Below are 12,080 nucleotides of genomic sequence, written 5' to 3' on the forward strand. Positions count from 1 at the left end.
ATAACGGCTAGCTGACGTCAGCAACTAGCCGTTGCAAATTTGAATTTCAACCCCGCCTGGGGCCGACTGGCTGGCTAGTTTGGGCCTGTTGGTTAGCCCTTTTGGCCCTTTTTTGTCTAGTGGGGCCCATGAGCCCTTTGGCATGGCCCTCGGTTGGAGACAGTTTTATGGCTATTTTCGGCCCTCCCGGACTCTTCGGTCAGAGATGACCTAAGGCAGAGAAAAACAACTAAGAGTGGGTGAAGGGGCAAAGATAGTTTAGGAGGAGGGAAGAGAAATGCGGCCATCACCCCCAAGCTGGAGCAAGGGGCTAACGTCCATAGTTGTTGCAAATCTAAGGTTGGTTGTTTATGGGAATGAGAGAGAAGCTTATGTGTGAGGGAGCACATCAACTAGCAGGTAATGTATGTACCGCAATTAACGGGTTATGTGGCATCATTGCTTGATGTGATCTCACTTTTGGTGATGACATTGCGTATGCGTCGGTTTAGATCTGTTACGTCTACCCTTTTTGTGATAGATTTGTAACGTTGGTGCTTGTGCTGGTGCCACTTATGATAGCCATTTAGGGAATTACCCTTTATACTTGTGTGCAAATTATCTCTAAATCAATGAATAGGTCATTGAAGAAATGATTTTGGCAAGTTGGCAACCTTCATAATTGTTGGTGTTATAAGAAAGAAGAAAAAATATTTAAACTTATGACCAGTGGCGAAGCTACAGAGGCGCAATGAGGGGTGACCGCCCCTCCGGTTGTCAGAAATCTCCACTAAGAGTAGGATTCTGCCTCTCCAATCTTCTAAACCTGCTGGTATTTGGGCTGGTGCGCTGCAATGCTCTGCTGGGTTTTAATGTTATCAAGGAAGAAGACGACCTAATGATGTTTAAATACCAAACAACATTGTCATATGCTATTGTTTATAAAGCTTTGTTCCAGTGTTCCCTTTAATGAAACGGTGTGGATTGTGGGTTCTTTTTAGTTTCTTCCTTATTTTTTTAATTTATTGATATGGGCTCCTTTCTAACCTCACTACCATTTAGTTGATTAAACATTATTGCCCAAAGATACAAGCCCACCATTTCAATTATCTACCCTTTATCTCATTTGTCTAGACTGAAGAGCACAAATAGGTTGATGTTTGTTATTGTTCCTTTTTAATTATTGTTATTATTTTCAGAATTTAAAGTTATTTCATCTTTTTTTCTTTTAATCCTTGAGAGATAATGATTTTGAGGACTTGTTTCCTGATGAACAAAAGTTTTGTGAGAAAAATAATATTAATGTTCCTAACTTGACTTGCATTTCGTACTTGGAAAATTAAAGCATGAAGCTCCAAGACTCACGAACTTCAATTACTATCGTGTAGACCTCTATTTTTCTTTATATGCAACTTAAAGAATTGAATGATCGCTTCAATGAGGTAAATATTAACTTGCTTCTTTTGTATGACATATTTGAGTTCGGTGAATAATTTTGCATCTTTTGACCAACAAAAAGTAGATCATTTCTCCCAACTTTATCCTTAAGATTTTAATCATGTGGACCTCATAATTCTAATTCAACTTGATAGTTATATTCATGATTTGAAGATGTATAGTGAGTTTCCATTATTGAAAGAAATTAGTGATTTTTCAAAGGAATTGGTGAAGACTAGGAGGTGTGAAAACTACAAGTTAGTATATAAGCTTCTTACATTAGTTTGGGTGGAGATCCCTTTTTTGCTATGAATATTGTCAAAACACTATTGTGTAACAAAATAGGAGATGAATGGTTGAGTGATAGTTTGGTTGTTTACATTAAGAGATATGTTTTTGTTTTTACTAATAATGAGCCTATTATGCAACGTTTTCATGTAATTTGTTTGTACTGATAAATTATGAATGATATTAATATTGTCTACTATCTAAAAGGTTGACTACATTTTTTTGGAATGTTTTACATTTTAAATTTTGCCCCTCCCCTCAACATTTCCTAGCTTCGCCACTGCTTATGACACAATCCATGACATAAAAATGAAATGATAATCTCAGTATGCGTAAATCAAATGCAAGTTAAGACCTTCTTGAACAAAGTTAAAGATTGAGTTAATTTCACATTACCAACAAACACTTAAAAACTTAAAATCATCAATACCAATAGAATATTAAAAATTGATTACCCATCAAAATACTGAGCTTCAATCTCTACATGTAAATCACCATAAATACTCTACTTATGTCATACTAATCCAAGACAAGAACACAACTTTACTAATATTGAAAATGTTGCATCCCTAATTATAGTAATTATCTACACAAAACAACATTTTCAACTCTTTTCACATCCCAGAATTTTGGCGCGACTTATTTTTTCTTGTTTTCGTGCCCGACAGACGGACGGCCAGATCATCACGATCAAAATAATCAACGCCTCTGATTGCGCTATGCCACCCTTCGTATATTTACAAAATTACCGATGATCTCGCGGATTAGTTGCTTTAATTTCGGAATCGTTCCGTCAGCAGGAGAGTCAACTCACTACCAGCACTGGTCGGTCTCCCAGTTCCGGCGAGTGTAGTACCCGGAATATCTTGACGCCGACGACAACGGCCGGCTCCGCCGCATAAATTGCCGGTCGTAATCGGCGCGTTTGTCGGGATCCGACAGTGTGGAGTAGGCAGCGTGAATCTTCATGAACTCGTCGGCCGACGTGTCCTTGCGCTCGATCGCCGCCACGTCGGGGTGGCAAACCCGAGCCAGTCTCCGATACGCCGATTTAATCTCCTGACACGTAGCGACGGCTGGGATGCCGAGGATTTCGTACAGCGAGGTCATTGTTTGAGGGCGGAGATACGACGCCGTCTCGGCCTCAGGCAAAGCGTAAGCGGAGCCGGTGGCGAAGGCGCGAATCGGCTGAAATCGTACACGTGTCGACGTTTTAGGAGAGGCTGTGGCGGAGAGAATTGGAGCGGCGAGGAATGCGGTGGAGGACGAGGCAGAAAGCATGATACGGTGCGTTTTGGTATGCGTTGTGGAATTTGGTTGAGGAGAGAGGGAGAGGAGTGGGGGTGGTTTGGCTTTATATGTTGAGGGAGTTTGAGGGGTGTTTGGATGCGGACGTGGGTTGGGCCAGGCCAGAGCTATAACTAGGGTTAAATATGGTGTTTGGTTAAGCTAAGAAAATGGTTATCCAGTTTGGCTGGGATTGATGCTGACTCCTCAAACATAATAATCGTAATTTTCACTTTATTTTTGGTGGTCATAAATTGAAAATAAATGGTAGTGGATGAGTTTTATTGGTCATTTGTGTCCTCTTTAGATTAGCAGATTGGTCTTTTTCCTTTACTTTTACTACAAAGTTGAAATGTGTTACGCATCTAGTGATGTGTTTTGTTTCATTATTATCGAATCAAATTGTATTCATTGTAAATTGTATTTATTTATGTCAAATAATGTAACGTCATGTGTCATTATTAAATTGTTAGCAGAGAGTTTGAAATTTCTTTTGTAAATAAAATTTTATTAATTAGATCAATCTCGAGTTTCGACTAGTTTGTTTACGATTGTGTTAGCATCTGTCTTAGTCACCTAAACCTAATACTTTGTCACATAACTAAAATAGTTCTTTGGTGCGGAAGCAGATTATTTATTTAAGAAAAACAAAAGGATGTAGAAAAGTAAACCTAAACAGACCTTCCATGATTTTGAAATTAACAAGTTTTAAATTTAATGTTTATTTTGCCACTCAGTACTATGGTCTGATGATATTCCTCTTTACTTATAAGTGAGAGGTCTTAGTTTCTAATCTCGTGGACGGCGAATTCGATACCAAATTAGGTTGCCCATTGTGTGGCTTAGCCAAACTCTCCATTCCCCTAGTATAAAATATAGCATTATGCTCAAAAAAATTTAATGTCTATTTTTACCACCTTTTCCCTCTATATTCTCTTAATCTGTCCACCATTCCTATAAAATTAATGTTTTCCAATTGAAACTAAACTCTAATTCAGAGTTAATAATAACAACTTATATATTATTTTCGTACATTGAACATTGAAAATGTATGAATGTTTAAGTTTTTAAGCATAAACCATCCAAAAGCAGTTGTAAAGAGAATCCTTTATTCTTTCTCTTTAATAACCCCAACAAGATGTAATGTTGTTAATTTAGGTGACATTGCCAGAATGAGGAGATCACTCATGGCTTCTAGAACCGATAGACAAGGGATATACATAAAAGGACAAGGCTTGTGTTCCCCTGCATTTGGGGACTTACTTATCTCTCACTTGCGATTAACACTTTTATCATTCGAACATCATAACATCAAATCATAAATGTTCATTATCTTTATCATCATCTAAAGATCAGGTCTACAAAAAATCATTCAATTTGGAGATTGTTTAGTCAACCATCCGTGTTAAACCAATTAACGATTTTGGTAACAATTGTCATTCGCGTGATGAACCATCCATTCATTTTATGCATATGAGTGGCTAAAATGTCTGCTAATTGAATAATTTCTAAGCGTATATAATCTTTAAATGATGATAAAGAGAACGAACAGTTCCGATTAAGATGTTTGGACGATAAATATTAGTTAATCATAGGGGGGACAATTAAATTCTCCATAGAGAAACACAAGCATTATCTTTTATAAAATACACCAACCAAAATAAATAACAACAAAAATAAGACAATGGAAAGTAATGGTGGTTGCATCTTATGTGTGCCCTCCAAACCAAAGCATAAGAAGTACTATAAACCACATGGAATAAAGGCTCATAATCTCTTTCCCATCTACTATAATAGCAAGTCCACCTCTCCCAATTGCTAGGGGTATTGGGTGATTCAATCCATCAAAAGTAACAAAATGAGCTCTAGCCCATGCCCAATCGGTCACGCTACAGTAAAAAGGAGAAAGCTCGACTGTTCAATCGAGCCAAAATTGCCTAATTCCTCGCCTGAGACAGTATAACGTCACCCACGTTATAAATGGAATCCAAAAAAAGGCTCATGATTATTTATACTTCTTGGATTCATTCTCTTAACAAATGATCGACCATGACATTACAATCTAATTTAACCACCTATAGGTACAAGCAAGCATGAAGTTTTTATAAAATGAAGCATTTTCTTAATGCAAGCAATATTCTACATTAAAAGAGAGAGAAAAAAATGTTTGAACTTAGAATACAGTAGATTGAAGATAAAGACTATAATCATTAGAACAATATACCACTCGTCACATATATTAGCTATAATTGAGTGCCCAAAAATAAAACCCTAGAATATTGAATCAATGCTAGCCGCAATCAACAAATTAAGAGGCCAAATCCATTTGCAAATGGCTCGAGTATTTTGGCCAAAAAAAAAGTATCTAGAACCTTTCATGATTTTACTAGAGCAGGAAAAGGACCCAGCAAGTGTAGTGGGATGTCATTTGGAACCACTAGTTTATCGTGCAGATCTTTTAACTACTTGCCTCAGAAGTCAGAAGCTCCTCCCACCGCATACAAATTTCAAAGGCAGATAAAGTCGCACTTCTCCATCGACTTGGATATTGTTTTCTGAAGATATAATTAACACGATAATCATCGAGATCACAGATTAAAATAATATACATTTGCATGTGAATTTTGGTAGCTTTTTGGGCTAGGAAGAGCCACCTTACCAAGTCCACTAGCAGCTATTCGGTGATGGTCCGTCGAAACAGTAGTAACCAGGTTCGTAGGTCTCCTTAATTATTGCAATTGTCTGTTGTTTTGCTTATCTTCCCCTTCCTTTTCAAGCTTGATTATATTTATATGAGTAGTATACATCGACCCTGAAATATCTATATAACGTACGTCCAAGGGCCAAGTACATGGTATCCGATTCCAAACAAAAGTAGAGTATAATGACCCTAAATTGTGAAGAAAGTTGTGTACAACTGGTTGTAATGAGGTTGAAACTAAATACAATGACTTACATGAAACATAATGGTGTTTTAAATCAGCCATGTGAAGTTATGCAAAAAACATAAACGTGGGATGTCATGCTATTTGCTCAATATACCACGATAGCGTTCTGGTGGTGTTGATAAGTCATTCTCATTGAATACGGGACATTGATCTGACAGAAAAAAAAAAAAACACTTATATCCAACAATTTTGCCATGTTATCGCACATATACAGTACAACAAGCCAGTAACAAAATGATGGTTTAAATCAAAATAACACGAGTCACATGACCTCCTTTGCTTTCATCCGAAAATAATAGAATAAAATTTAGCAATTGCACATTATAAGTCCTGTTTCACTTTATAGTTTGACATTTCTAGTTTTGAGCTCTCTTAAACTTTCAATTCATAGAAATATCACATCTCTCCCGCACCCATTTTTTTTAGTTCAGCCAATTTAATAGGGCCCAAAACCAAATCGAATTTCGAAGAGTAAAGTGGAATAAGGTGCAAAATTTAGATAAATAAAGTTTATTATGTATGAATAATATTTGATACTATTAAAAAAACAAAAAGTATACTTGTTGGTGTTACTTACTTGTACCTGCCCATGAGGCCGGACTTGGATTGTCTACCATTCTCCATCTCATACCCTTCTTATCCCTTTATATTTATGTGGTCACGGTTAAACCACGTCCACATTTTATATTCCTATTGTTTTTTGTCTTATTATTTCTATAAAAAAAAATTAATATAAAATATTGACGTGGTTTAACCGTGATCACAGAAATAGGAGGGGATAGAAATGGCATGAAATGAGGAGGGCAGACAAACTAGGTCTCATGGGGCCTAGACCATAATTAAACCCACATGGTAGACAACTGAGTACCTAAAATTTTTAAGGTCTAATCAATTAAGATTGAGTTGCATAAGGACTTGGATTCTCTGCCCTCCCAATTCGGTGCCCTCCCCGTGCCCTCCTGTTTGTGTGGTCACGGTTAAGCCACGTCAATATTTTATATTATTATTATTTTTTCGTCTTATTATTTTTATAAAAAACAATATAAAATATTGACGTGGCTTAACCGTGACCACACAAAACAGGAGGGCACGGAGAGGGTACCGAAATGGGAGGGCAGATAATCCAATTCCGTTGCATAATCCCTATCCAATTTCCAATATTAATAATAATAATTGTTCCTTCTTCTGATGACCAAAACCTTGAAAGCTCAAGCCAATTTGGGTAAGGTCCTAATCCCTAATGCCATCATTTGACAAGGACATCTTTGCTTTTTTGTGGCCGTAAAAAACCTTCTCATTCAACTTTTGCATGCCCTTAGAAATTAGTCCTGTGACGCTCGAAGTGATGTAAAACATATCTTTGGGGGTGAGGGTTTGTCATAATCCATGCTGATGTGTTTTGACATTATCGTATTATTATTTCTAAGGTTGTCTTTTACCATAATTTGTGATCGATAACGATCGCTGGCCTTTGTTGATTTGCCATCCCAAACAATTTTGTATGGAGGAAGTTTACTAACCTTTCAATTTTTTTACTGAATAGTTGGGTTATCGGTTGCGACCATTCGTCCGCGACGTTGATAGGACATTTAATACTAGCTAGTGATACTTTTCTTCTAAATGTTGGAAGAAACATCAAACTCAAATTTCGGCTCCCAATTGATTATAAAAACACAAGATTGTGACATCAAAGATTGTATTTTTATGTGGAAGTTGTCCACGAATAAGAAAGAATAATACATTAATTAATACATGGAACATTTTTTTCTTCTGGGTGCGTGCTGTATGACTCTTCTTAAACGAGTTGATAAATGACATACCGAGGAAACGTATAATTTCTCTTTCGAAAGATGCTAGCTACCTTCTTCTCCTTAACTTCTCATATATATATATATGGACGGCACACGTCACGTACGCCTAAAACTAAAGATCCTGATATTCTGGAAACATATTTCTTTCGTGTAGCAAGGCGATCAATTCACTAAACAAGAAAATGAATAAAGTTATACAGCTAAATAATACAACAAAGGAGCTTATGCCTGAGACTTATATTTCAAAAAGAATCATTTTAATTACAAAATTTCCCAAACCGAAAAGGCCAGCACTCTCGAAGGGTAGGCTGGAAACTAAAAGCATGGCATCGATTATTACCTGGCATCACTGATCACCACCGTCATTTCTCTCGAGGTTTCAAAGAAGCCCATTAGAAATACCTACAATTTGCTTCTGGATTAGATGCAGGTCCCTGTAGGAAGAACAAAGGAATGCCACTAGTTAGTTCATAAATCATCTGCTTTGCCCTCTGCTATTCCACATAAACAAGACAAACGTTACTCACGAGTAGTCAACAGCAAACTTAGCTCGAGTACATATAAACTCCACAATATCTGTAGTTCTGTATAAAGCTTGCAATTGTCAGATGCCCAAATTCTTTAATGGCAAAATGGGGTAAAACAGACTGCGCAGCCGGAGGACTTGTTCATCCCAAGTTCTAGGCTCTAAGTACCGAAGTGAAACTAGTTACAAGATGGATGGAACTACAAAAAATTTATCAGATGTTTTCTGCTTTTATAAAATCAATTGAATCTGAGATGTACAAAATAATGGAAAGAATCAAAGAAAGGAGCAATTCATTTATAGATACTTGTCCTTTGTCCACACTTCACTGTCATATACTTGAATTCATAATTTCATCAGACATCACAATACTGAATCATGCTTAAACTTCGTTTTCCTTATTTACATGCAAGAGTATTATTTCATTTTCTTTCTGTTTTACTCTTACTCCAATATCGTATATTAGAAACTTTAACAAATTTCCAGCAGTATTAAAGTTAACAAAAACATACCTCAGCACGCGCACAGACATAGAATCTGCGTCCAAAATTAGGAACTCGCTTGCTCACAACCCGAGCAACACAAGGTTCACTATGGTGCTTGCAAACTGGTATGCTATTCTGCATGACTTGCTGTAACCTTTGCCACTCCAATAACGCAAAATTATTATTCTCTTTGTCCAAGGAGCAGGCATCTACTTCATCCTGATCTTGATTTGATACACTAGAGTTCAGTTCATACTGCTTGGGACTGCGGCTTTGACTTTCTGGTATTGGAGTTTCATTTGAGAGATGATTAGAATCTGGAACATTTCTCTGACTAGTAGAAATATCAGTATTAATGCTCACACTGTTGCTACTGATAGAACTTTTCTGAAAAAATGACCTCAAAGAGAGTTGGGAACTCCTTTTTGATTTTTTCCTAGCTTCACTGCCGCACATTGTTTTTGTACGTTCACCACCTAAAGTTACCAAGGTGTTACAAGTAGCCTCAATAGCAAAAGCGCTTGAATGCTCATTTGTTTTTGAACTGATCACTTGGGAGTTTTGGCTCAAAGAACAGGAGTTGCTGCTGGGTGCACCGGGTGTGCAACATTGGTCAGGCGAACATTTTTCTCCCTCACCGAAACTCTCTTGAATCATATTTCTGTCCGGATTAACTTGTTCCGCAGCTTGTCTTTTCATTAGCAAATATACTGCACAGGAGGACAAAGGGTTCAGTCAACCTCGAGTAGGCATAGAGAAGAAGTAGCTTCAGGAGAAAAGGTTAAGAGAGCATACAGCATCCAGTATGAAGTATTAGTAATTAAGCGATATAATCAAATTCAAATCTTTTTTGTTTTCACTCTTTTATTGTTGGACTCATAATCAAAATATTTAACATCTATACACATAGATATAATTTTTATTAATGAACACCAAAGTTCCAAACTTGTCCCAAACAAAAGGCAGCTGCACATATGATATTCCACTAACCCAAATCACGTTAAATACAAGGCATACAACAAACCCTTAATCTATTTGATCAATAAGTACTGCTATAATATAACTAAAATCAATAGACAACTAAATACTAGTTGAACCAAGGAAGCAGTCGCTTCCTTCAAATTTCAAGTGCGCACAAAAGGTTTATCATTTATGTCCTTGCATATTTCACGAGAATGTTTATATGGAAACATCTAAAATCAAACAAGATGGTAATCAGCAAAAGGGAGAATATAATTCCATACCATGGGTTTGTTGGAGGCCACCAACCATTGGAATGTATCTAACAGACAAAGATGGGGTACTATGCTGGGAAACACTAAGAATTTCCAGTAAACTTGTCTAAACTGGCGCATGATCGGAGCCTTCGAGTTTCATGTTCTGCCCTCCCTTCCACCTGCAGGCAGGGAAAGAGGTCAAGGCAACATCAAAACACTCACATAGACATGTTTCGCCTACATATATGTACCACATGCATGCACTTCCACATTACTTACTGTTGCATAATCACAAAAGTAAAACTAATACAAGAATGACATCCATGCATGGGCTGCATGCACACAAAAAGCAAGCATCTATGTATCCTATACCTTAGTGAATTCCCTAGTTTTCCACCATTTAAATTGTGTCAATATGTCAAACTCCTTGACATGGCATGTTACAAAATTATGACTTTGCAAGTCCTGCTCTTGGTGTAAGCATGCCCCTGCACAAAGAATGTGATCGATTCTAGAGCCATAATTAAACTCTTCAGCACCTGTACTTTGTGACCAGCATGTGTATGCTTTACCTATCAGGATTATTTGCTCTGAAAACATCAAAGAAAGAGCCTCCATTTTCCACCAACATCGATCTAAACCATCTTCTAAAAATCTACAAGGTAGATTTTCTCAATTATTAGGAATGAACTACAATTATATATTCTGCATATAATTACATGCACAGATGGCCACTGTTAGAGATCAGACAAACATCTTACTGGTTGTTCTCAAAATCTGGTTGCGCATCACAGCGATCTAATGAAGTGGGTGTAATGTTAAGATCACGAACAAAAAATATCCTCCTCCCCTGACGCTAGAGAGACTCCCACCTTTTCTACAACAGAAACATTAATAAATAAATAAAACGACGACAATAACAAGTCTAACTTTTTCATGCTAAAAGAAAGAAACTGAACACAATGGCAACTTAAAAAGTAAAAGGGTCATTTTGGTTACCTCTAACATCTTGAAAACTTGAGTTTAAACTCCGTCCTTTCCGTATCATCACATCCAGCTCGAGGCCCATACAAATTGAAGAGAACTACACAGCCATTGTCCATATAAATCTTTAAACTTTCACCAACAAATAAAATAAAAACTCACAAAGACTCGAGCTTGAAACTAGAAGCTAAGGCAAAACATACCAACATGCCCATGATCCGTGATAACACACTGCCCCTCGCCATCAACCTACAAAAGCTCCTCTTTTGAAAACTCCTCAAGCCCTTCCGCAACCGCAATCATTTCTCCCTTTCCACTGTCAAGAACCCCGGTAAAGCATTCCTCCGCTGCCTTCGGCAAAGCGACTTCGTCACTCGAGAACGCCCACTTCGCGCGACAAAACGTCGCCACACCTTCACAGAACCACATTATATGCAAAAAAAAATCAATCAAAACTGGAAACATAAAGGTGCAAAATTTGAAGAGAATGTGTGCCCCGCCGTGTGGCTGGTTGAGGCATTTTACCAAAAAATTATCGGAGTACCCGGTGCGACCCCTTCCGGAGGTGCCGGTGCGGGAGGAGAAGGACTCGTAGCCCTCCGCCAACTCGGCGGTTAATTCCTGTCGTCGCAGCTTGGTTTCCTGGAAGCAGATGAAGTCGGCGTCCAATGAATTCAGCAATTTGAAGAGAGAGCCGAACTGGCCAATCCGCGGCCGCAGCCCTTTCACGTTGTACGTCACAATCTTCATCTTCTTCCTCGCTTCTGGTTATAGAGAGAAGGAAATCCTCAACCGGCAAATTCCGAACTTGGAGGTAAAAGAAAGAGAGGGACCGAAATGCGACGCCGTTAGGTAAAGCCGTTAAGATAGGTAATTTTAGCGATTTCCCCCCCGGATGTTGTACTTCTTAGATGATTTGGCCCCTACAATTTTGATTTGGCCAATTTTCCTCTATCAATTAATATAAATTACCAATTTTTACCCTTAACTCTTCCCTCGTGTTCATTTCTTGTGTGTAAAAAATTCACAGGTGCGTCATCAAAAGTTATTGGTTTTTTATTTTACGTCACAACTTAAATTAAAAAAAAAATAGATGAAATGAGAATGAAAATGACATT

General features: G+C 37.6%; 2 protein-coding genes across 9 annotated transcripts; both read right to left on the bottom strand.

The window, feature by feature from the left end:
* Positions 1–2,131: 2,131 nt before the first annotated feature.
* LOC103400239 (chaperone protein dnaJ 11, chloroplastic-like) lies at positions 2,132–3,083 on the bottom strand. Its single transcript, XM_008338897.4, has one exon. It carries the CDS (start codon positions 2,983–2,985, stop codon positions 2,518–2,520), a length of 468 nt encoding a protein of 155 aa, XP_008337119.1. The 5' UTR covers positions 2,986–3,083; the 3' UTR covers positions 2,132–2,517.
* Positions 3,084–7,576: 4,493 nt separating this feature from the next.
* On the bottom strand, positions 7,577–11,806 carry LOC103400215 (DNA-(apurinic or apyrimidinic site) endonuclease 2-like). Of its 8 annotated transcripts, none has more exons than XR_011576627.1 (11): positions 11,488–11,693; positions 11,166–11,375; positions 10,978–11,062; positions 10,740–10,855; positions 10,551–10,633; positions 10,351–10,466; positions 10,006–10,157; positions 8,789–9,471; positions 8,278–8,334; positions 8,091–8,184; positions 7,797–7,920 (listed from the first exon to the last, which is right to left on the bottom strand). XR_011576627.1 is itself a non-coding variant. In XM_070814594.1 (10 exons), the coding sequence occupies exons 7-9, from the start codon at positions 10,031–10,033 to the stop codon at positions 8,296–8,298; spliced, it is 750 nt and encodes a 249-aa protein (XP_070670695.1). In that variant the 5' UTR covers positions 10,034–10,157; positions 10,351–10,466; positions 10,551–10,633; positions 10,740–10,855; positions 10,978–11,062; positions 11,166–11,375; positions 11,488–11,693; the 3' UTR covers positions 7,959–8,184; positions 8,278–8,295. The 8 variants fall into 8 exon arrangements, 2 of the variants coding, with proteins under 2 accessions (XP_070670695.1, XP_070670694.1); XR_011576625.1 differs by having other exon boundaries at positions 8,278–8,437; XR_011576629.1 differs by having other exon boundaries at positions 7,577–7,920; positions 8,278–8,476; positions 10,351–10,633; positions 10,740–10,850; positions 11,488–11,806.
* Positions 11,807–12,080: the final 274 nt, after the last annotated feature.

The sequence above is a fragment of the Malus domestica genome, chromosome 15 (genome assembly GCF_042453785.1).
Source record: "Malus domestica chromosome 15, GDT2T_hap1".
NCBI classification, from domain to species: domain Eukaryota; kingdom Viridiplantae; phylum Streptophyta; class Magnoliopsida; order Rosales; family Rosaceae; genus Malus; species Malus domestica.

Bases quoted from the DNA above. Each gene is read 5' to 3' on its own strand.
- LOC103400239 (XM_008338897.4), bottom strand. From the start codon at position 2,985: ATGCTTTCTGCCTCGTCCTCCACCGCATTCCTCGCCGCTCCAATTCTC.
- LOC103400215 (XM_070814593.1), bottom strand. From the start codon at position 10,033: ATGGTTGGTGGCCTCCAACAAACCCATG. The intron at 9,472-10,005 runs GTATGGAATTAT...CCTCCTGTGCAG, and splicing joins TGGCCTCCAACAAACCCATG to TATATTTGCTAATGAAAAGA. The intron at 8,185-8,788 runs GTATGTTTTTGT...TTCTTCCTACAG, and splicing joins ATGTCTGTGCGCGTGCTGAG to GGACCTGCATCTAATCCAGA.